Source organism: Rhinopithecus roxellana, chromosome 8 (genome assembly GCF_007565055.1).
Source record: "Rhinopithecus roxellana isolate Shanxi Qingling chromosome 8, ASM756505v1, whole genome shotgun sequence".
Lineage (NCBI taxonomy): Eukaryota > Metazoa > Chordata > Mammalia > Primates > Cercopithecidae > Rhinopithecus > Rhinopithecus roxellana.
The window spans coordinates 61,079,566-61,105,828 of NC_044556.1; the positions used below are offsets into that span (position 1 = coordinate 61,079,566).

At 35.1% G+C, this 26,263-nt stretch overlaps 1 protein-coding gene across 2 annotated transcripts in view; it reads right to left on the reverse strand.

The window, feature by feature from the left end:
• The window catches only part of CFH (complement factor H), a 133,408-nt gene that overhangs the window by 79,150 nt on the left and 27,995 nt on the right, over positions 1 to 26,263 (reverse strand). For both annotated transcript variants that reach the window (XM_030936121.1, XM_010365680.2), the window contains exons 4-9: positions 25,262 to 25,338; positions 23,631 to 23,822; positions 21,518 to 21,688; positions 15,728 to 15,901; positions 11,726 to 11,920; positions 11,107 to 11,283 (exon numbers count right to left, since the gene is read on the reverse strand). In XM_030936121.1, coding sequence (XP_030791981.1) covers positions 11,107 to 11,283; positions 11,726 to 11,920; positions 15,728 to 15,901; positions 21,518 to 21,688; positions 23,631 to 23,822; positions 25,262 to 25,338 — 986 coding nt within the window. The remainder of the gene's footprint in view (positions 1 to 11,106; positions 11,284 to 11,725; positions 11,921 to 15,727; positions 15,902 to 21,517; positions 21,689 to 23,630; positions 23,823 to 25,261; positions 25,339 to 26,263) is intronic.

The window sequence follows — 26,263 nt, forward strand, 5'->3', positions numbered from 1 at the left end:
TTCAACCATAGTGGAAGACAGTGTGGCAACTCGTCAAGGATCTAGAACCAGAAATACCATTTGACCCAGCAATCTCATTACTGGGTATATACCCAAAGGATTATAAATCATTCTACTATAAAGACACTTGCAAACATATGTTTATCGCAGCATTATTTACAGTAACAAAGACTTAGAACCAACCCAAATGCCCATCAATGATAGATTGGATAAAGAAAATGTAGCACATATACACCATGGAATACTATGCAGCCATAAATTGAATGAGTTAGTGTCCTTTGCAGGGACAGGGACGAAGCTGGAAACATTATCCTTAGCAAACTAACACAGGAACAGAAAACAAAACACCACATATTCTCACTCATAAGTGGGAGTTGATCAATGAAAACCCGTGGACACAGGGAGGGGAATATCACATACCAGGGCTTGTTGAGGTGTGGGGGGAAAGAGGAAAGATAGCATTAGGACAAATAGCTAATACATGTGATGTTTACAACCTAGATGATGGGTTGGTTGATGGGTGCAGCAAAACACCATGGCACATGTATACCTATGCAACAAACCGCACATTCTGCACATGTATCCCAGAACTTAAAGTATGATAATAAGAAAACACACACACACACACACACACACACACACACCATTTACCCAACAAACCCACTCCTAGATATGTATCCATGATGAATAAATTTGTGTTTATATAAAAACTGTAGATGAATATTTTTCTTACCAGCATGATTCACAAATGCCAAAAACAATGCAAATGGCCTTCAACAAGTGAATGGATTAACAGACTGTGATACATGATACAATGAAATAATACTTAGCAATAAAAAAAGGTGTTCTGGGTAGTGTGACAAAATCCTATGCCATTCAGCTCCATTCTCCCCAGAGCATGAATCCTTTCTTGTCTAGTGTATCCATAGTTTATACTACCTGCCTGTTAGTTACTTAGTAGTCTTCCAAGTTATCAGGTGGAAAAACATAGTCTACTTGGGTTTTAAACTATTAATCGTTTCAAGAATCTACTGGGGAGCCTAGAACATGTCCCACATGAATAAGAGGGACTAACGCAGCCTTTTACTTTCACACGTAAGGAGAGACTACTCTATCTAGCTTCAGAAGAATCATTCAGATGGCACTAGTAATTCAAGTTTTACAAGTCAAGAGAAATTTATATTCTGTGATTTACCTGGCAATTCTTTTTCTTTAAATGACTATTTTAAAGAAACTGCAGCCAGTTTGCACTCATATAGGATACACTTCGATATATATCTATTGTACTCACACAAGTATATTTAATTATTTTTTTCTTTTTTTTTTTTTTTTTGAGATGGAGTCTCGCTCTGTCACCCAGGCTGGAGTGCAGTGGCATGATCTCTGCTCACTGCAAGCTCCATCACCTCCCAGGTTCATGCCATTCTCCTGCCTCAGCCTCCCGAGAAGCTGGGACTACAGGCACCCGCCACCACACCTGGTTAATTTTTTTTGTATTTTTAGTAGAGACAGGGTTTCACCATGTTTGCCAGGATGGTCTCAATCTTCTGACCTTATGATCCACCTGCCTTGGCCTCCCAAAGTGCTGGGATTACAGGCGTGAGCCACCACGCCCAGCCAAATTTTTTTCTGCATATTTTCACAACATGGTTATGAGGAATTTAGATTTTATTAAATTGAAAAGTACTGTGATTCACTGACAATTGACTGTCCATTGAAAATATAATGCTGATATCTCAATCTGAAGATAAAGTTAAGACTTGTTAATTATATGACCACTGTAAAGCAGCCAAACAACCTGACTAAAGTACAGGGTCTAGCATGAAGAGTAAAATAGAAACATTCTTAAGAATACTTGAGCCAGAAAACTTGGACAGAGAAGGAAGAAGGAAGGGAGGGAGGAAGGAAGGAAGGAAGGAAGAAGAAGGAAGGAGAAGGAAGGAAGGAAGGAAGGGGGAGAGAGGGGAAAGAAAGAACGAAAGAAAGAAAGAAAGAGAAAGAAAAAGAAAGAAAGAAAGAAGAAAGAAAGAAGAAAGAAGAGAGAAGAGAGAAGAGAAGAAGAGAGAGAAGAAAAAAGAAAAAGAGCAAAGAAAGAAGAAAGAAAGAGAGAAGAGAAAGAAAAGAAAGGAAGAGAAATAAGAGAAAAGAAAAAGAGAAAGGTAAACAAAGAAAGGAGAAAAATGAGGAAAAAAAATGAAAGAAAAAGAAAGAAAGAAGAAAAAATGAAGGAAGGAAGGGAAGAAAGGAAAAAGAAGAAAAAGAAAGAAAGAAAGAAAGAAAGAAAGAAAGAAAGAAAGAAAGAAAGAAAGAAAAGAAAGAAAAGAAAGAGAGAAAGAATAAATAGTTGACTCTACAATCAGCTCCAAAACCAAAGCAAGAGGCATAAACCTTGATTGAGTTGTTCGATATCAGGAGAAATTGCATATCTCATCAAGGCATATTTTTAGCCTCAATTAATCTATGAAGAAAAAATGAAAGCAATGGTATCATCTGACACTGAATGATGAGACACAAAAAAGAAACTGATGAAGCAAAAAGATTTGGGTGAAAGGTCACTATTAGGGTGAAAAGTCATATCCATACTTATTAAAAACCTATCTTAATTAAAATTCAGGAAGTGGAGGTTGCAGCAAGGCGAAATTGTGACATTGCACTCCAGCCTGGGTGACAGAGTGAGATTCTGTCTCAAAATAAAATAACAAAATAAAATAAATAAATAAAATTCAACAGAGGGTTACTGCAATGCTGGTTAAAAAATTGTTTACTAGTAGTGGAGAATATTCAGAATAATAGTCATTGTGTGTGTATATACATGCACAATGTACAAAATATACAATAAAAAATATACTGTATGAGAAAGGCACTACAAAAATTGTTAGGGAAATGTTGAGTTTACCGTATTTTATTTAGAAATGAAATACAACCATCATCATGAATATAATCAACACAAAATATTTTTAAAATTAGAAAAGATAACATATAAGCTTTTAGAATAAAGAATAGTATAGTGGCTCTGTGTTTTTGAAATATTCCTTTAAATAGAAACAAGAAACATAACATTCGTCATGAAAAAAGATCGATTAGTATGTAGTAAAATGAGCAACTTATGTTCATAATGCATAAAAAAGGAAAGAAAAGGACGGGCGCGGTGGCTCACGCCTGTAATCCCAGCACTTTGGGAGGCCGAGGCAGGCGGATCACAAAGTCAGGAGATCGAGACCACGTTGAAACCCCGTCTCTACTAAAAATACAAAAAAAAGCTGGGCGCCGTGGCGGGTGCCTGTAGTCCCAGCTACTGGGGAGGCTGAGGCAGGAGAATGGCGGGAACCCGGGAGGCGGAGCTTGCAGTGAGCCGAGATAGCGCCACTGCACTCCAGTCTGGTGGAGAGAGCGAGACTCTGTCTCAAAAAAAAAAAAAAAAAAAAAAAAAAAAAAAAAAAAAAAAAAAAGGAAAGAAAAGTACTAGCCACAAAGAGAATGCATTTGCATTACATATAATTAAAAGAGATTTTATATTCAGAATTATTAAGATGATTCCAACTAATAATACCAAAACTCCCAAAAAGGTAAATAAAAAAAAAATCAAACTGCATTTCCAAAGATTAGAATCACTAAATACCAATTAAACTGTGAATATATATTCTAAACCCAGTTGGTGGTAAAAGAAATGCAAATTTGGGGGCACGCCCAAGATGGCCGAATAGGGACAGCTCCAGCCTCCAGCTCCCAGCGTGAGTGACACAGAAGACAGGTGATTTCTGCATTTTCAACTGAGGTACGGGGTTCATCTCACTGGGGAGTGCTGGACAATCTGTGCTGGTCAGCTGCTGCAGCCCGACCAGCAAGAGCTGAAGCAGGGTGAGGCATCGACTCACTTGGGAAGCGCAAGGGGGAATGGAATCCCTTTTCCTAGCCAAGGGAAAATGAGACAGACAACACCTGGAAAATCGAGTAACTCCCACCCTAACACTGCACTTTACCAAGGTCTTATCAAACGGCACACCAGGAGATTATATCCCACATCTGGCCAGGAGGGTCCCATGGCCATGGAGCCTCCCTCATTGCTAGCACAGCAGTCTGAGATCTAACTGCAAGGTGGCAGCAAAGCTGGGAGAGGGGCGCCTGCCATTGCTGAGGCTTAAGTGGGTAAACAAAGCCACCAGGAAGCTCGAATTGGGTGGAGCCCACTGGAGCTGAAGGAGGCCGGCCTGCCTCTGTAGACTCCTCCTCTGGGGACAGGGCATAGCTAAACAAAAAGCAGCAGAAACCTCAGCAGAGGTAAATGCCCCTGTCTGATAGTTTTGAAGAGAGCAGTGGATCTCCCAGCATGGAGGTGGAGATCTGAGAATGGACAGACTGTCTGCTCAAGTAGGTCCCTGACCCCTGAGTAGCCTAACTGGGAGACATCCTCCACTAGGTGCAGACCAACAACTCACACGGTGGGGTACACCCCTGAGATGAAGCTTCCAGAGCAAGAATCAGACAGCAATACTCGCTGTTCAGCAATATTCTATCTTCTGCAGCCTCCACTGCTGATACCCAGGCAAACAGGGTCTGGAGTGGACCTCAAGAAAACTCCAACAGACCTGCAGCTGGGGGTCCTGACTGTTAGAAGGAAAACTGACAAACAGAAAGGACACCCATACCAAAACCCCATCAGTATGTCACCAACATCAAAGACCAAAGGCAGATAAAATCACAAAGATGGGGGAAAAGCAGTGCAGAAAAGCTGGAACTTCAAAAAATCTGAGTGCATCTCCCCCTCCAAAGGAACGCAGCTCATCGCCAGCAACAGAACAAAGCGGGATGGAGAATGACTTTCACGAGTTGACAGAAGAAGTCTTCAGTCATTCAAACTTCTCAGAGCTAAAGGAGGAACTACGTAACCAGAGCAAAGAAACTAAAAACCTTGAAAAAAGAATACATGAAAGGATAACTAGAATAATCAATGCAGAGAAGACCTTAAAAGAACTGACAGAGATGAAAACCATAATATGAGAAATATGTGACAAATACACAGGCTTCAGTAACCAACTCGATCAACTGGAAGAAAACGTATCAGCGATTGAAGATCAAATGAATGAAATGAAGTGAGAAGAGAAGTGTGGAGAAAAAAAGAGTAAAAAGAAATGAAAAAAGCCTCCAAGAAATATGGGATTATGTGAAAAGATCAAATCTACATCTGATTAGTGTGCCTGAAAGTGACGGGGAAAATGGAACCAAGTTGGAAAACGCTCTTCAAGATATCATCCAGGAGAATTTCCCCAACCTGGTAAGGCAGGCCAACATTCAAATTCAGGAAATACAGAGAATGCCACAAAGATACTCCTCGAGAAGAGCAACTCCAAGACGCATAACTGTCATATTCACCAAAGTTGAAATGAAGAAAATATGTTAAGGGCAGCCAGAGAGAAAGGTCAGTTACACACAAAGGGAAGCCCATCAGACTAACAGCAGATCTCTCAGCAGAAACTCTCCAAGCCAGAAGAGAGTGGGGGCCAATATTCAACATTCTTAAAGAAAAGAATTTTAAACCTAGAATTTCATATCCAGCCAAACTAAGTTTCATAAGTGAAGGAGAAATAAAATCCTTTACAGATAAACAAATCCTTAGAGATTTTGTCACAACCAGGCATGCCCTACAAGAGATCCAGAAGGAAGCACTAAACATGGAAAGGAAGAAGAAGTACCAGCCATTGCAAAAACATGTCAAAATGTAAAGTCCATTGATGCTAGGAAGAAACTGCATCAACTAATGAGCAAAATAACCTGCTAATATCATAATGACAGGATCAAGTTCACACATAACAATATTAACCTTAAATGTAAATGGGCTAAATGGTCCAATTAAAAGACACGGACTGGCAAATTGGATATAGAGTCAAGACCCATCAGTTTGCTGTATTCAGGAGACCCATCTCATATGCAGAGACACACAAAGGCTCAAAACAAAGGGATGGAGGAAGATCTACCAAGCAAATGGCAAACAAAAAAAAAAAAAAGCAGGGGTTGCAATCCTAGTCTCTGATAAAACAGACTTTAAACCATCAAAGATCAAAAGTGACAAAGAAGGCCATTACATAACGGTAAAGGGATCAATTCATCAGGAAGAGCTAACCAATAGAGGGCACCCATATTCATAAAGCAAGTCCTTAGTGATTTACAAAGAGACTTAGACTCCCATACAATAATAATGGGAGACTTTAACACCCCACTGTCAACATTAGACAGATCAACGAGACAGAAAGTTAAAAGGATATCCAGGAATTGCACTCAACTCTGCACCAAGCGGACCTAATAGACATCTACAGAACTCTCCACTGCAAATCAACACAATATACATTCTTCTCAGCACCACATCACACTTATTCCAAAATTGACCACATAGTTGGAAGTAAAGCACTCCTCAGAAAAAGTAAAAGAACAGAAATTATAACAAACTGTCTCTCAGACCACAGTGCAATTAAACTAGAACTCATGACTAAGAAACTCAATGAAAACCGCTCAACTACATGGAAGCTGAACAACCTGCTCCTGAATGACTACTGAGTACATAGTACTGAATGTACTGAATGTACTGAATGACTACTGGGTACATATATGAAGGCAGAAATAAAGATGCTCTTTGAAACCAATGAGGACAAAGATACAACATACCAGAATCTCTGGGACACATTTAAAGCAGTGTGTAGAGGGAAATTTATAACACTAAATGCCCACAAAAGAAAGCAGGAAAGATCTAAAATTGACACTCTAACATCACAATTAAAAGAACTAGAGAAGCAAGAGCAAACACATTCAAAAGCTAGCAGAAGGCAAGAAATAACTAAGATCAGAGCAGAACTGAAGGAGATAGAGACACAAAAAACCCTCCAAAAAATCAATGAATCCAGGAGTTGGTTTTTTGAAAAGATCAACAAAATTGATAGACCGCTAGCAAGACTAATAAAGAAGAAAAGAGAGAAGAATCAAATAGACACAATAAAAAATGACCACCGACCCCACAGAAATACAAACTACCATCAGAGAATACAATAACTACCTCTATGCAAATAAACTAGAAAACCTAGAAGAAATGGATAATTTCCTGGACACTTACACTCTCCTAAGACTAAACCAGGAAGTTGAATCCCTGAATGGACCAAGGGCAGGTTCTGAAATTGAGGCAATAATTAATAGCCTACCAACCAAAAAAAGTCCAGGACCAGATGGATTCACAGCTGAATTCCACCAGAGGTACAAGGAGGAGTTGATACCATTCCTTCTGAAACTATTCCAATCAATAGAAAAAGAGGGAATCCTCCCTAACTCATTTTATGAGGCCAACATCATCCTGATATCAAAGCCTGACAGGGATACAACAAAAAAAGAGAATTTTAGACCAATATCCCTGATGAACATCGATGCAAAAATCCTCCATAAAATACTGGCAAACCGGATTCAGCAGCACATCAAAAAGCTGATCCACCATGATCAAGTGGGCTTCATCCCTGGGATGCAAGGCTGATTCAACATATGCAAATAAATAAACATAATCTAGCATATAAACAGAACCAAAGACAAGAACTGCATGATTATCTCAATGGATGCAGAAAAGGCCTTTGACAAAATTCAACAGCCCTTCATGCTAAAAACGCTCAATAAATTTGTTATTGATGGAATGCATCTCAAAATAATAAGAGCTATTTATGACAAACCTACATTCAATATCATACTGAATGGGCAAAAACTGGAAAAATTCCCTTTGAAAACTGGCACAAGACAGGGATGTCCTCTCTCACCACTCCTATTCAACATAGTGTTGGAAGTTCTGGCTAGGGCAATCAGGCAAGAGAAAGAAATCAAGGGTATTCAGTTAGGAAAAGAAGAAGTCAAATTGTCCCTGTTTGCAGATGACATGATTGTATATTTAGAAAACCCCATTGTGTCAGCCCAAAATCTCCTTAAGCTGATAAGCAACTTCAGCAAAGTCTCACGATACAAAATCGAGGTGCAAAAATCACAAGCATTCTTATACACCAGAAACAGACAAACAGAGAGCCAAATCATTAATGAACTCCCATTCACAATATCTTCAAAGAGAATAAAATACCTAGGAATCCAACTTACAAGGGATATAAAGGACCTCTTCAAGGAGAACTACAAACCATTGCTCAGTGAAATAAAAAAGGACACAAACAAATGGTAGAACATACCATGCTCATTCATAGGAAAAATCAATATGTAAAAATGGCCATACTGTCCAACATAATTTATAGATTCAATGCCATCTCCATCAAGCTACCAATGAGTTTCTTCACAGAATTGGAAAAAATTGCTTTAAAGTTCATATGGAACCAAAAGAGAGCCCCCATTGCCAAGACACTCCTAAGCCAAAAGAACAAAGCTAGAGGCATCACACTACCTGACTTCAAACTATACTACAAGGCTACAGTAACCAAAACAGCATGGTACTGGTACCAAAACAGAGATATAGACCAATGGAACAGAACAGAGCCCTCAGAAATAGTACCACACATCTACAGCCCTCTGATCTTTGACAAACCTGAGAAAAACAAGAAATGGGGAAAGGATTCCCTATTTAATAAATGGTGCTGGGAAAATTGGCTAGCCATAAGTAGAAAGCTGAAACTGTATCCCCTCCTTACTCCTTATACAAAAATTAATTCAAGATGTATTAGAGACTTAAATATTAGACCTAAAACTATAAAAACCCTAGAAGAAAACCTAGGGAATACCATTCAGGGTATCGGCATGGGCAAAGACTTCAAGTCTAAAACATCAAAAGCAATGGCAACAAAAGCTAAAATCTACAAATGGGATCTAAGTAAACTAAAGAGCTTCTTCACAGCAAAAGAAACTACCATCACAGTGAAGAGGCAACCTACAGAATGGGAGAAAATTTTTGCAATCTACTCATCTGACAAAGGGCTAATATCCAGAACCTATAAAGAACTCAAACAAATTTACAAGAAAAAAAAAAACCATCAAAAAGTGGGCAAAGGATATGAACAGACACTTCTCAATAGAAGACATTCATACTGCCAACAGACACATGAAAAAATGCTCATCATCACTCGTCATCAGAGAAATGCAAATCAAAACCACAATGAGATACCATCTTACACCAGTTAGAATGGCAACCATTAAAAAGTCAGGAAACAACAGGTGCTGGAGAGGATGTGGAGAAACAGGAACTTTTACACTGTTGGTGGGACTGTAAACTAGTTCAACCATTGTGGAAAACAGTGTGGCGATTCCTCAAGGATCTAGAACTAGAAATACCATTTGACCCAGCCATCCCATTACTGGGGTTATACCCAAAGGATTGTAAGTCATGCTGCTATAAAGACACATGCACACATATGTTTATTGCGGCACTATTCACAATAGCAAAGACTTGGAATCAACACAAATGTTCATCAGTGACAGACTGGATTAAGAAAATGTGGCATGTACACACCATGGAATAATATGCAGCCATAAAAAAGGATGAGTTTGTGCCCTTTGTAGGGACATGGATGCAGCTGGAAGCCATCATTCTCAGCAAACTATCACAAGAACAGAAAACCAAATACCGCATGTTCTCACTCATAGGTGAGAATTGAACAATGAGATCACTTGGACACAGGAAGGGGAACATTACGCACGGGGCCCTATTGTGGGGAGGGGGTCCGGGGGAGGGATAGCATTAGGAGATATACCTAATGTAAATGATGAGTTAATGGGTGCAGCCCATTAACTCATGTATATATACATCATGGCACATGTATATATATGTAACAAACCTGCACGTTGTGCACATGTACCCTAGAACTTAAAGTATAATTAAGAAAAGAAAGAAATGCAAATTTACACTACAGTGTTATAACATTTCATAGCCACTCAATTTGTAAATATTAAAATGTGACATCACCAATCATTAACAACATGTAAAAAAGAAGCAACTGTTGATATAAATGTATATTGAAATAAATACTGTAGGAAACCTTGTAAGAGCAGAATATGTACAATATCCCAGAATACCCATTTGTACTTACATATACTAGAGAAAGTCAAATAGTTTTACTGTAAAAATGTCATATCACTGCTTGAATATATGAATTTTTGGCTATCACTATATTTACTTTCTATTTTAAAAAATCATATAATTATTTTGAGTCAAATGATTGATTCCGATGTACATATTAATATTGATACAGGAGTTAAGAAAAAATTGTTTTGGCAGATAATGAGGGTACAGTTGTCTATGGTAAGATTTTTCCTTTTAATGAAAAGCAGCCCCCAAATCATTTTCTTTCTAATAAGAGGAGCCTGTAAAATTGAACTGCAAACATAGACAAGCAAGCTGGCAGCTTGCAAGGTGAAATGCCAGCAGTTGTGCCAATAGGAAAAGGATACCTGGGACTAGGCATGTTCATATGGTAGCTGCATCTTCCCTTTTCTTTGCCAGCCATGTGTACAGTAAGGAGAAGGCAACACAGCACTGGCCAGGCAAAGATCCCATTTGCTTAATAACATTAGGGTGTGGCGGCCAGCTTCCCGGCATATTATGTAAATATCACTCCTGGTCTAACCAATCTTTGGGCCCTATGTAAATCAGACACTGTTTCCTCAAGACTGTTTATAAAATCCAGTGCACCCCACCAGGGGCAGGGATTCACTTTCAGGTGCCGTTTCCTCTCACGAGAGAGGAAGCTGTCCTTTCTCTTTCTTTTGCCTATTAAACCTGTGCTCCTAAACTCACTCCTTGTGTGTGTCTATGCCCTTAATCTTCTTGGTGTGAGATAATGAACCTCGGGTATTTACCCAGACAGTGATGCCATTTCATTATGACTTAATTTAACCAACAAGTATTGTGTTCAAATTATTTTACTGTATTCTTGACTAATGCCCATCAATAGGAGAATTTATTTTACTATGTACTTATCAAGAAATTTGTATATTTGTTTATACACAATTGAAAAACCAAAAATGAAATAGGTCTGCTGGCAAAACAAGTTGACATAAACATTTTGCCACAGTTAACATAGATGAGTCTTAGAATGTCATCTATGTTATTTAGAAAGACATGAACATGCTGGGATCTCAGAGCAGTGTACTTACTGACACGGATGCATCTGGGAGGAGGAGACCAGCCATTCTCTGTACATGTAACTGTGGTCTGCTCTTTTGGAAGACTGTACCCAGGATGGCAGGCAACTTCTATAGCGTTACCCTGTACAAACTTTCTTCCATTATTTTCATTATATCCATTTTCCAAATAAGGAAAATAACATTTTCCTGAGGACCATAACAATGATAAATAAAGTAAAGGAGAAGCATAAATTTGCTCAAAATAGTATATGAAAATTATTTTTACAATATTTAAATAAGATTGCATAAACATCCAAAAATAATGTATAACTGAAGATGAACTGAAGTGACTAACAAAGGTTTGTACAAAAAGAAATATCAATATCCAATATTACTTATCTTTAGTTTTTGTAATTAAAAGATGTATAAATTACATAGATATTCTCATCAAGTCCCTATATTTATTTCTCCTGTGATTTTCAAGAAGAAATCCTCATAATAGGAAAGAACTATTTTGGTCACTTTGCTTGAACAACTCTTTTCTTGGCCCTATTTCTGTTACATAAGACAAGAGTAATCACTTATGTGCTCTCTTTTCTTTAATTTTTGAAAGTTTTATGCATGTATAGCTGTCCAGAGGTTTACTTACTGAGGCATGGAACTGCTGGTGACCATCCATTTTGTGTGCAATGAATGTAATCCCAGTAACTTCTTGAAGGAGTCTCAAAATGTTCATCACAGTAATAGGAGTAAGATTTTCCTACAGGTACTGGAAAGTATGGTCTACGCATGCTGTCATAATATAGTCCTCCATGTTTAATGTCTGGATAATCACAAGGTCTCACTTGCAACAAAAATTAAAGAAAGCATAAAGAAGTTTTACTGTAACAAATAATCATATTAGAGATAAATTTTTATCGCTGAATTATATTCTCTTCTTAGTATAATTACACATTCCATTAGGGTTTCTAGGTCAAAACAAATGATAGAACTGATGACTGAGATATGTGACGAGAAGGTCTTTGTTAATGAAGATGAAATTATGCCTGTGGATCATATGATGCATAAATTTGTATGAAGGCTCTCCAGAAAGAAAAATGTACAGACCTATTTAATGTATTTCCCTTAAATACACATACCTTATCTCTGGCTAATTAAATAAGCTTTTCGGTTGAGAAATATGTCAGTGTTACCGCTTAGCTCATGTATTTCTTTTCTTTTTTTTTTTTTCCTATTCTCTTCAGTAAACAAGAGCCCTGCATTTTCTTCTCAGAACAACTCAATGTAAGGAGGTAGTATTTTGAACGATTTAAGGTTTTTATTTGTTTTAGATTGAATTCATGGGCTGGGCGCAGTGACTCACACCTGAAATCCCAGGAGTTTGGAAGGCTCAAACAGGCAGATCTCTTGAGGTAAGGAGTTTGAGACCAGTCGGGCCAACATGATGAAACCCTGTCTCTATTAAAAATGTAAAAAAAAATTAGCCCAGTCTGGTGGTGCGCCCCTGTAATTCCAGCTACTTAGAAGGCAGAGGCAGGAGAATCGCTTGAACCCGGAAGGCAGAGGTTGCAGTGAATCGAGATTGTGTCATTGCACTCCAGCATGGGTTACAGAGCGAGACTCCATCTCGAAAAATCTAACTAACTAACTAAATAAATAAGGCTCTTTCGTATTTATTTAAGACAATGTAAAAATATACAGAAACACAAAAATTTTTCTTTGATGATACCACACAGAAAAATAGCATAGTTAATTCATGCCTCAAACAATTCATTGAGCCAAATTCTCCAGTCTTTATTTAACCAGAGAAACAGACTAGAAATATTTCTTCATATCCAAATAGTTAAGATTTTGATTAACATTTTTTGTTTATTCCCAATTTCAATTGGACAGCAAAATAATTTTAATGTTATAAACTATATTTAAGTAAGATACAATATAATTACATCTTACCGAGTTATTATATATTAATTTTGATAAATACATTTGAGTGCTATCTTGCTTATCATATTAACAGATTCATATATTTTTCAGAAAATTTGCTCTTTTCATGAGATTATTTACGACCATCTAGCACTTTCAATAACAAAATGGTATTAATGTTTTCCATGAAAGTTGAGTCACTTCCAATAAACCTTATGCAATAGGTTAAAAGAATTTCAATACACACATACACACACACACACATATAAATATTCTTTTTCATCTCCCTCTTTCTTAAATTCAGTGATTTATTTTCTTTGGTATTTGATTAGGGAAATTTTCATGTAGTTTCTACAAACATTTATTATGTGGATTATAAGCTGAATAATTGTATATCCTAAATGCCTTTCTCTAACAAAGACTAGTGAATGATACTTCTTTCAGTATAGTTTCTTGGCCTGCAATCCATATATCTGGTAATTGATAGATTTTTTCCCTATTTATTGGAAGCTCCCAGTGTTGAAATTAAAACATTTACTTAGTCTTATCTCTTTTAAATAACATTCTACATTTTTCCCCATCACTTTTTAAAGATTTGGAATGGTTTCTATTTACCATTGGACTTTACAAATTTCATCATGATTTGTTGAGACATGTATTGCTTAACAATAACTCTGCATTGGGAAAGCTTGAGTCTCAGATTTGCAGGAACTGTGTCTTAAAGATTTCAATTGAATTTCACATTAAGTGGTAGAGCAGAGATTTGAAAGCTTGTGGTTGATTTCAAAACAAGTATGAGTATCCATCTTATTATGGTTTTTCCCAAAATGTCATAAAATAAAATTGTCCACTGAGATTTCTTTCCAAAAGGAATAAAACGGAGGCATAATTAAAAACATATATCATTACCACAGGCTCGAGCTATTTAGCTATTCTCTAATTTTGTCACATTTACATCTGTTTTTATCCATTTTACAAACTGATTCCTTGAAGCAAATATTAGTACCCACAGATGATCTTATCAGCGCTCAGAATAGAAGGACTTCAAATAGCCTCATTCTACTTGTTACCCTTCTACAAATGTAGTTTTTGGTTTCACAGCATTTATGGTGCTTCCATCATAAAGTGGGCTCAAACAGATCTTGAAATTGATAAAAGTGTTCACGAATTTTTATAACTACTGCTAATATATTCATACTGTAATTTATTTGACCCAGGCATGGGATCTTAGAGCCAACATTGTTAAATTTCATCTTATTAGATTCAGCTTAGCACATAAGATTCTCTTTGAATGCTGAATCTGCCCTAATGCAGATTCATTATTATCCTCTGTATCATTCCAGTTGTTAATTTGTACTGCCCTTCCCCTAAATCATTAAAGTGTTCAATGACACAATGAGTAATGAAGCAGGGCTGAGAATAAAGACTTGCATCTGATAATTAGATAGGGTTATTTAATGAAATTACAAACTGATAAACCATATAACTGATCAACTTCTCTATCTTGTCCATGAGAACTCCAGATGGTTCATTGTTAAACATTAATAATTGAAATCCAAATATAGTTGGGTCTCGGTTTAGATACATTTGGGCTGAACTACATTGTCATAAGCCAACCATAAAATCATTAAATATTTTCCTTATAATCCTTATGAACATTGAAATCTGTTTCATACTGATAATAGCTTCCTCTCTTAGGGACTGGAATTATGCCAGGAATTAGAGTTGAAGTCATCGATCAATCATTTGTATCATATTTTTCTTTCATGGAATATATAGTTTAAATGTGGTACATCTTGTCTATGTACTGCTAGATAGGAAGAAAATAAATTTGATCATAGAGATAGGAAAAATATTTCAAAAGGGTAAAGGAGCATCCCAGAAATAAAATACTCTGTTGACCTGAGTGGTATTTTGCTACATGTGATGGTTTTAGGTAATTACCTCCAACACTAGGAAATTGCTAAGACTTAGAGTCCTTCAACACTCCTTTCTCCAAATAGTGGTGCCTAATTTCTCTCCCCTTGGATATATGCAGGACTTAGTGTCTCACTTCAAAAAAATAGATATGACTGTAGTTAGCAGTGTGTGAGTAGATAATTGATATAGTTTGGCTCTGTGTCTCCACACATATCTCATGTTGAATTCTAATTCCCAATGTTGAGGAAGGTGATTTGATCATGGGCATGGATCTCCCCCTTGCTGTTTTCATGATAGTGAGTGAGTTCTCATGAGACCTGGTTGTTTAAAAGTGTGTAGCAGTTCCCATTACTGTGGCCTGGCCCATGATCCTGATTGCAACACAAGAAGACAGTCTGATTCACAACTACGTATATAAGCCATTTTCAGATTCCTGACCAACAGAAACTGTAAGATAATAAAGGTTAGTTGTTTTAAGTAAGTATGTTTTTGGGGTATTTTGTTACAATGCATTAAATAACTAATATAGTATGTGTTAGATGACATTATTTTTATCTAGTATTTTAATTCAGATATTGGAAGAATTTATTAATAAGGGAAACATACATTCATAAACACACATACACATTTAATTTTGAGTAGCAAAAAAAAATGAGTTTTGGCAACTTCGAAAACTAAAGAATACTTCCAACAACCTTACCTTATATACACAATAAGACAAATATTTGGTTTTATTGACTCCCCATTTTTATGCATTTAAAAGAAATTTCAGAATTAAGAAATGGGCCAAGATATGAATGGAACTTACAGGTACATCTTGGAGCAGGTATCCAGCCAGTGCTTGTGCATTTTGCTGTATCTCCCCGGGTTGCAGGATGAAAACCATTTATACACTGGTACCTGATTTCATCTCCAGTTCTGTGTTTAATCCTTAAAGGCGAGTAGACACCATTTGGAATATAAGGAGCATTACATGTTTTTTCTGAAAAGAAAATGGATGTGTGGCTAATGTAGAAATATCCATTAAAATTCATCATTTACACAAACATTTAAAAGTAGGTGTTATTTATTTGTCCTTAGCATAATACAAAATGGCATTAAAATGAACACATCATAGTATCCTTTCTTGGTATATCACTTATTTTTTCCTTCACTATATTGTCATCTGATATATTTGTACCTCCTGGGCTCTTAATCCCTTCTTCTCCAAAGTCATTCCGTACTTCATGACTTTCCATAACTGACAATGATCTCATCACATATAACTTCAATTCTTACTTTCATTTTCCTTCTATTCTTTGGTTTCTGTGATTCTCATAAGGATTGTTTACAAATATTCAGGTTTTCTTTTTTTTGGACAATTGATAGGACTACACAACCCTTTCTCTTTGAAGTAACTGTGGCCATGTGATTGCATAAGAGACTATAATAAAAGCGGAAGTAATATCTTTCACTTTAGAGAGAAGTTTTAAAAGCCATTGTGTGAATTTTTATTTTCTCTTTCCCAATGACACCGTGAGTAAAGAAGGACATGAAAAAAATGGTGTTTCTGTCACCTGATTCTTACAATTAATACAATGAGTAAAGTCCCTTCTGATCTACATTGAAAGTGAACATGAATGAAAATAAACTTTAGTCTTAATATTTTAAACATTGAGATATTGCATTACATTTTTCTTACTATAATAGGATAAAATAGCAGAGGGTTTGGAAAACCTTTTCTGTAAAGGGCCAGATAAAAGGTCTCTGCTGCAACAACTCAACTCTGCCATTACAGTACAAAAGTAGTGATAGACAATACATAGACAAATGAACATGGCAGTGTTTCAATAAAACTTTGTTTACACAAAGGGGGTAAGTTGTATTTTACCTGTAGCCTATAGTTTGCCATCCTTTGGCCCAGTGTGTCCTAATCTATAAAGCACCTTCTCATTCCTTTCCATTAACTCTGCTATATCTCAGTATTGAATCCATTTGCAACATTCCTTTTAAAATAAAATACTATGCATTTTAAGTATTGTAGAAAAGCTATATGGCCACTTATATTGGAGTCATATTTTATTTTGGACTAAAAAGCTGTGGTGGACATTCAGCATTGCTTGAAATCAATTTCTATACCCCCAATTTATTTACTATTTGATTTCCCACAGTAAATGATCCATAGTCTCCTCACTTTTCTCAAGTCACCTGAAACAATTGCCTCTTCATCAACAGATAATAAGTCTCCATTCACACAAAACAATTGAGACCACCAGTAGTGAGTTCCCTATACTTCTTTCCAGCATTCCTCAACATTATCTGTATCTACACTGATTTAAGTATTTTGTTTAGTCTTCAATGGTAAGGTGTTGCTTTCAAATTCAGGTTAGCTTTAATTCTTTCATTTTCCCCTGTATTTTAAACCATTGTTTATTCCTTCCTTCTTTCTTACCTTGTCAACCATGCTCTTAAATTGATATGGAAGCTTTTGCAATTTAAATCCCTTCTCTTAACACTTTGTTCAAATTTAGCTAATGTACTACATTTCCCCAGCCCTTCAAAACCAAAATCCTTAAAATACCATTTTATAATTGCTATCTCCACTTTCCCGTCTCACATTTATTCTTCAACTCACTACTGTCTAGTTTCTGACACCTCTATTTTGTCGTCATTGCTCTGACAAAAGCTACCAATGAGCTCCAATGTCCAAATTCAGAAATGCTTTGCATTTCACATATTCCAGTCACTGGTACATACTATGGGCTTCCTAATTATTTATTGAACTGAACAGATAAAACTCTGTAATATTTGACTCTGTTGATTATGGACTTTTTGGTGTTCTCCATTACCTCATATATTTATGTTCTCCTGCTTCTGCTTGTCTTTGTCTAAGTGATGCTTTTCTTTTATATTTTATTACTTTACTTTATATTTTTTGCTTCTCGTCTTCTACTTTACTTAATTTTTAGGCCCTGCCTACTTGTCACATCTCATCTCCTGCCATTTTCTTACTTCGTCTCTATACTACCACTATTCCTTTCTTATAACTTGTATATTTAGTCAAACATAAAATTTTATAAAGTTTTAATTATTCATCACATATTTCCTCTTCTCAATACCAAACTTGCACCGTGTCCATTCAGCTCCTAAGTTTATACTTCATTCTGACAGAATAAACTTTAATATATCTCTATAGCTAACAGGATAATATATCTAGATTAGCAATAATAATATGAGAAATAATATGTATGTGACTTAGTATACAAGTTTTAAAGTTTTGCTATTTTAAAATTTTACTATTTTATGTAAAACATGTCTTCAGTGTTTGATGTTGACACTAACTTCAAATGAGTCTTAAATGTATTCCTTTTTTCTTTTTTTCTGTGTCAATTCATTCTTCTCTATCATATTTTCATATACTCATTAAAGTTCAGTTTACGTATCTTCAATTATTTTTCCTTATGATATAGCTCAATTTAATATCAATTTTTGAAGTCAAAAGCTATGAGATACAAAAAACAAGAGTTTAACTAAGAAATTAATAAAATAATACAGAACAATTTTGCTAATTAAGAATAGAAGGACTTCTGGTGATTATACTCAAGCAGTAGACATAAATCCTGTGATAAACCTTAATTTCTTATACTCACAATCATTTTTAAAATAAATCATGTTATTAAAACATTGTTCAAACCTGTACCTTTATCCAAAATAATATTTGAGACTATCCATATTTTCCTACTATTGGAAACAAGCATTAGTCATTTGAAGTTATAACACTAATTCAAGGTTGGCACTCTATGTTTTGAACCAATAGAAAATCCAATCTGTACAGGGAAGAAATAGATTTGGATCAAAGATAGCTTTAATTTAACAGTTCTTGGTACCTTTGATTGTTTCTGTAAATAACTTTCTGTTACAGATTGTTCCTATTGGACACAGAAACCAAAGTTTTGACAATTCACCTTCAATCAGTCCTCTGACATGTATGTGCCATAGACCAGATTGAAGAAAATTTAAGTATTTAAAATTTAAGTAGATTATTTTACTTTAATGTTATCTTATTATTTAGCTCCAAATTTCTTATAGATTTAGAAGCAACAAAGAGAGTTTGTAGTTACCTGATTTCAGAGAAAATGATGTGTATAGATTTTGAATTCATCTTATATCAGCAAGTAGATCTTTGCTTTGTACCAAGAAAATAGTCATGTTTATGCTATATTGGCATACAAAGTGTGGAATTATTTTATTAAGAAAGACTTCTCTATATCTAATCAGTGTAAAATATATTTCAATAAAATAAAACATGGTAAGAGAGAGTGCATGCTTAACTAACTTGGGATGAATTTTCCTTTATTTATATTGATTATTAGTGAACTGTCTTCTGAAAAGGAGTACTCAATCCCAATGCCTTCTCTTGGTATCTCTTTTCCTAAAGAAAGCAGGATCCTCAAGCATAGTCTTGAATATTCAGGTTTTACTTGTATTTGTGACTGAGAAATGGAAAAAAATATATAAAAGAAAAATGCTTTATAAATGTAGAGTCTTTGGGGTGTGTGTGTGTGTGTGTGTGTGTGAGAGAATCAATCAGTGTTCAAGAGAAGCAAGAACAGAAATGCAGTAACACATTTCGGAAAAACAGATGAATTTCTCATTGTGAAAACAAATATGTGCTAAGGAAGACTTTTAAGTAGGTAGCAAAGTGAACAAGTAAAAGAGGTGAAATAATCAGATGACTACAAGGAGGTAGTCATGCTACAGAGTTACATGTTCAAATAAAACTAAATTCCCAGAGTCTTATTTTGAATTCATTGAAAGCTGAAATGGTGATTTATTATAATGTTTATCTTCAATACACAGCAAGGCTCTGATGTAAAATAAGTGGTTTATAAGTTACATTTTCATTATTGGATGGATAAATTCATTGTAGATTTGAAAGGGGTTCTGGAAGTAATATACTTCAGGTAGAAGTTAATGCCAAAGGAATTATGCATGCACTTCCTTTGCTTAGGAACTATGAATGCCATGAAGACAAATAGTTGGACCCCACACACCATTAGCCAAACATGGATCTGAGGTGGGTTATTACTATCTTGTGTTCATTATTTTTTTCCTAAAATATGTTCTTAACAGTGCCTAAAAGTAGAGATCACACAACTGTGAAGAAAAATATGTTTTCCAAGGAGACACTTGTGAGCTCAAACCAAAATTTTTTTAGTGTATAAAATTAACCCAAAATTAACTATTCTTTTTGTAAAAGAGGATTACTAAAGCACAGTTTAAACATGTATTTATGAATCACGGGATTTAAAGTTCAGAGGGCTCTTAAGAGTTCAACTCTTCCTTCTCTCACAGTATGGCAATATCACCCATTTAGATTTCTGGACCATATGTGGTAATACTGTTCCTCATTTCACTAGTTGTAGGAGTCCTCATCAAAAGCAAACTCACTCCTTTTATAAATGTTTGAAAATACCTCAAAACAGTTATCACCACACTATAGCTATAGCTTCTTACTGTACTTCTTATGGCATAATTTCTTAAAGTCTGCCACTGTCTATATTCTCTCTTCTTGGCCATGATAGTTTGAAACTTTCCCTTTTAAAATGAAGTGGGTTAAGTAGAACACTCTATTCCAAATATATTTTTTTTGGTGGGCAAAGAGCACAGTTGAAATGATCTCTTTGGCTCTGTATAACATCCCTCCATAATGAAACTTAAGAGAGTTTGGTTTTTTTTTTATTTTTATTTTTTTTGGTTTTTCCATTTTCCAGCACCATCATCACTGTTGAGTCATACTGGGCCTGTTGTTAACAAAAATATTCATTTCCTTCCACTTAATTCCATTGTCAGTTGAGAGTTTCCTCACCTGTTAGTAATACAAGTTACTTTTAAAGTATTTTAAAATATTAATATAATTTAAATAAATTCTAGGCATTAGTAGAGCAATCTACTTGTTTGAGAGTTGTATGTTACTGAGAATTAGGAAGTCTATTATTGTCCTGGCTCTACTTCAGACATGGTTTTTGATGATAAATCAATGACTTAATAAGCTACTGAACTTTTCTGGCCCTGTTTATGTCTATTTTCAGAGCGTGTGTATCATATGAAGTGTTCTCAAAATGAACCTTGAACACAGAAAATTCTATGTATTCTTAGCAAACTTTCACAAGAACAGAAGACCAAACACCGCATGTTCTCACTCATAGGTGGGAACTGAACAATGAAATCACTTGGACTCGGGAAGGGGAACATCACACACCGGGGCCTATCATGGGGAGGGGGGAGGGGGGAGGGATTGCATTGGGAGTTATACCTGATATAAATGATGAATTGATGGGTGCTGACGAGATGATGGGTGCAGCACACCAACATGGCACAAGTATACATATGTAACAAACCTGCACGTTATGCACATGTACCCTAGAACTTAAAGTATAATAAAAAAATAAAATAAAATAAAATAAAATAAGGGAAAAAATAAAATAAAGTATTTTTATAATAGTTTATTTACATAAATTAGCATTCTATTTTTGATTAAAATAAGTGGCTTTATTAAAAGAATTAATTAAAATATGTGATAAATTTGTATAGATCCAGAAAGTAAATGTAACATTACCTTCACACGAAGGCAACGGATGCCATCCAGATTCAGTGCATACAGAATCTCCTCTTTCACTGTATTCATAACCCGTGTTACATTTATATTGAAATCGTTCTTTCTCCTTATAAATAATCTTCTGAGATATAGGAGATCCATGTATAACATATGGGGATTTGCATGAAATTTCTAAATAGAAGGGATTAAATTCCAAAATGTTTATTGCAAATTAAAGGACTGTGACCAGGACATAATTATATGAAAAGAGAAATGTTTCCATCAGGTAAGTCAGTCAACCAAACAAAAGTTCTGTTTTGACTTGACCACTTAATAAATGATTTATCTGAAGAAAGTTAAAATTCTGATTAAAATTATTCTTCTAATATTATTTAGTTTCAGGACAAATTAGCCTTCTTGAAATAAAGAGTGACCAGTAACATTCATCAAGTGTATATATAAAATTGACCATAAATATAGTTTTATTGTGATGTTTTCACTGAATGACCTGCAAAAAATAACACATCTTCAAATTATTGAAAAGACAGCAATTATCAACAGTACTCTTTGTCAAAGACGTTGATTTAACTCATTGTCATTATATCTCTGAAAAGTAACTGACCTGTTTTTGTGTCATCACCATTTAGCCAAGATTTCCTCAGAAAAAAAAAAAAAAAAAGGCCATCATCTTTTATACCCACTTCTCTCAAACATTTTTACCTGGGATTATACCAATCCTAAGTAGTTTCCCAAACTCTGTTCTCCCACTTTCTAATCCATTTTCCTTGTGTGTAGCTTAATGACCTCTCATGTAGACACATCATAACTCCACTTGAAATCCTTCATTGATTCCCAAATCAGTCTGAATAAAAGGCGTGTTCTTCAGTGCGGTGCATGCAGCACTCTGTATTGGCCCACCTTCTATTTATCACTGACTCATTCCTTACTTGCATTCTACACTAAGGTGCCTAGGAACAATGGACAAGAACCAGTGGTACTTCATGCTCCTTAAAACCTTACTGCCCTTCCACTTCCTTCCACTGAACTCTGGTATGCTTTTGCTCTCATTTTCATCTACAAAATCTCATTTTTTTCTTTAAGACTTAATCGTAGGCATCAGCCATTCCAGGTAGGTTTCACTAACCACAAGAATCTACTTGTAAGGATGTAAATTCCGTCCATGTACTTCTAAAGTACCTGATATTTGCTATGCTGGATAAAAATATTAGTTTTTAACATAAAGAAGTATTGTTAGAAAGAGTTCTTAAGAAGAGAAATTATTTTCTCTGTATCTAACTATAAGATAGAACAGACTTTAAAAGTAAAAATAATTTAGAAATTTTAGATAATATTAAAATATAAATATACCAGAAACTTCTGCCAAACATTTATTGGTAAAATGAACTTGCACTATGGTACTACTAAACAAATCAACCACAATTTTTACCACAGAAGCCAAAATCATTGATTGGTCATGATGCACAGGTTGGCAGTATTACGACTAAAAATATCCTGGCTTACAGTTTACTATAAAACTTATTTTAAGAGGCAGTGATTTATTTAGTAGATTCTGTTCATTTCAGCAACATTTATAGTAAACTTGCAGTACAAATATAAAACAGGTCTGCTTCCTAGAATTGTTATTCAAAAATGAATGTCATTCTAATGTATCTCTGGAAATACATAATGCAACTATGGCTTTCAAAATTAAAAACAAATGTCTAGTCCAGAGGTCTTACAACTTGCAGCAAAAATACTTAGTATTCTCTTTCAGCCTAAGAGGCGGCTACAATGGAGTTATGGTTAAAGCATGGACTCTGGTATCAGATAACCTACATTTAAATCCTAACTTGACTCTTTATGCCATGATAATCCAGGGCATGTATTTAACTTCTTTGCACCAGTCTCCTCAATTATAAAATAAAAGTGATGAGTAAATAAATCATGGAGTTTTTTTGAAAGGTAAAATTAAATGATGCATGCAAAGAACTTAACTCAATTACAGGCAGATAGTAAGTGCTCAATAAATATTAGCTATTGTTAATATTGCTAATACTCCTTAGAATGAACGATGTTTTAAATGTATATTTACATTTGAAAAGCTAAAAATACTAAAAGAGTAAGTGGATCTTACCCACACACTTTGGTTTCTCTTTACTCCAAACACCATCTTCTGAACAATGCATTTCATTATCTCCTTCAATCTTGTAGCCTGAGTTACATGCAAACCGTACTGCTTGTCCAAAGTGGTATTCCCGATCTGGTTCCATTGCACCACTGATAATTTTTCCATTCTCTGGTGCTTTCATTGGTAAACACTTTACAACTGAAGAAAATACATATAATGTTTTCTAATGGAATTTTAAAAGTTTATTGTGAAAAATATGTGTATGTATAAAATCATCCTCAGGATAAGATTGGAGGAAAGTACTTAAATTATTTTTAGAAGCATTTGATATACCTGTTTGCTAGAGATACATGTTTCTAAGAAACAAGCAAATGGAATGTTTATTCCTGATTCTTTTCTATGGGAGTGGACAATGAAAATCACTATTTTCAATGTTAGCTTGTATTTTTGTAGTAACAAAAAAGTATTTTTAAATAATCAAGAAATACAAAGCTTGAGATAATTAAATACAACATTTTCATTTATGCCCCAGCATAATATAACACCGCATGCCTAAAAGATGTAAAAGCAAACTTTATGACATTAACTTCAATAGAGAAATCATCCTTAATTTTCCATCCTCTTCGACTTCAGTGTTCAAAATAATTTGAGTACTTCTTTTGATTCTACTTAATATTTTCCAATTTCTCTAAGATTGTGGTCAAACTTTATTGTACTCTCGAATGACTCAGGATGCCTGTTAAAATGAAACTTTTAGGGCTATCTTCCTGCATGCTCACCCCAAAGATACTGATTCAGTAGGTCATTTTTTAGTAACCAAAGATTTTAATTTTTAACAAGCATCCCAGGTGATTTCAATGTAGATGTTCTCTAGAACATTAATCTTCTTCCTCTCATTTTCATAGATGAAAAACATCTCCCATTCTTTTCTGTAGTTGACAGAATTTTTGAATGATTATCACACTTCTTCTATATCTCTCTCCACTTACTACTCACTGTGGAATTAGGAAATACTACTCTGATTGATTTCTTTTATTTCCATAATGACTAGGGATTTGAATTATTAGCTCACAGCATGAAAACAGAATCTACATTTTCTCATTTTCACTGCTTTACAGAACAGTAAGAAATAACAGAGCTCGCCCTTACTTTATTCCTCTTTTCAGTAAAGGTAAGTTCACAGGCAACCTCGCTTGGTGGGAGGTCTCAGCCATGTTCTGCACTTCAGCTGTTACCATAGATCCCTGCATTTGGGTGGTTATTGGGTGAGTGCCTCTTGATTAATAAAGGTAAAATTCTGGTCTTCATTAGCATAGCTAATGAGGTATAGCTAATGATGCTTATATGAATTTCTAGCCATTAAAATCCAAAAGGAAATAAAAATGAGTTTTAGATTCTCTAATGTCTAATACTTCAATTATTAGATTAGATCAGGTTGCATTCATCTTTGGCTTTTGAAACACCAAGAATGTAGTCATAAAAAGATTAGATTCCCACTCTACATTATATGAGAAACAAAAATAAATAAATAAAAATATTTAATTAGAGACTTTAAGATATTTCAATGTAAGACATTTTAAAAAATCTTAGATTATTTAAGGTATTTCAATATACTTGTAAATACATTTTATGTCTACCTTCACATATAGGAATATCATTGGTCCATCCATCTGTGTCACATTCACGGTAATTAATCTCACCTAGCAATTGATACCTGAAAACCCAAAAATAACAGTGTTGAGATAATGTGTGTTTATATGCAGTTTTAAATTCAATGCCATTCTGAGTGTTCAGAAACTCCATAGTAAAGAAAATGAACAGCATATACATTTTCTTGTTTCTTGTTTCTTGTCTTCCCTTCCTCCCTCTCTTCCTCCTTCACTCTTTTTCTTAGATTTCTTAAGTTTCTCTCTTTCTTAATCTCTATCTCCCTTTATCTTTCTCTCCTTGGTGCATGGACTGAAAATAATCATAACCTTTGGTTCATGACAAACTCATTATTGTTTCATACAAAGTATTCTTATTTTTCATTGAATTATCTAATTAGTTAAATTCAATAATATAGTAAGCTCCATGAACTATCAGCAAAACAAAAGCTAAAAATATCATAGTAACCAACAGCTAACATTATGTTTCCCTCTCCTCCAGTCTTAGACCATATTTCTGTCCTCCACGATTCTGATATTTTCTAAACACCTTAGGCTTTCTACATAATTTAAGATAGTGCCAGCAAAAAGTTGTTAGTGTGTGATTTATTTTCAGCACTTGCCTCCATCTCCCCATCTCTATCCTAGAGATTTTTTCCAGAGAATACCCAGTGAATCAAATCTGCTTATCCAATCCATCTAATGCTGAACTTAAGTAATTTAAAAAACCCATGAAGCCTGCCCTTTGAATCTGAAAATGCTCTATTTGAATATGAGCTCCCTGGGGCATGTGCAAAATGTGCAATCATTGCTAGAGGCTTCAGATCTATACATTTTTATCTCCTTAGCCAAATCAAGTGCTGAACTTAAAGAGAGGACACAAGTCTATGAGAAAACAAACATTTCAGAGGTGAGGAAGGTAGCAAATTAAAAAATTCAGCCCCAGGAAATTATAACCTATTTGGTTATGTGTGATAAGATAAGCAGTAATGA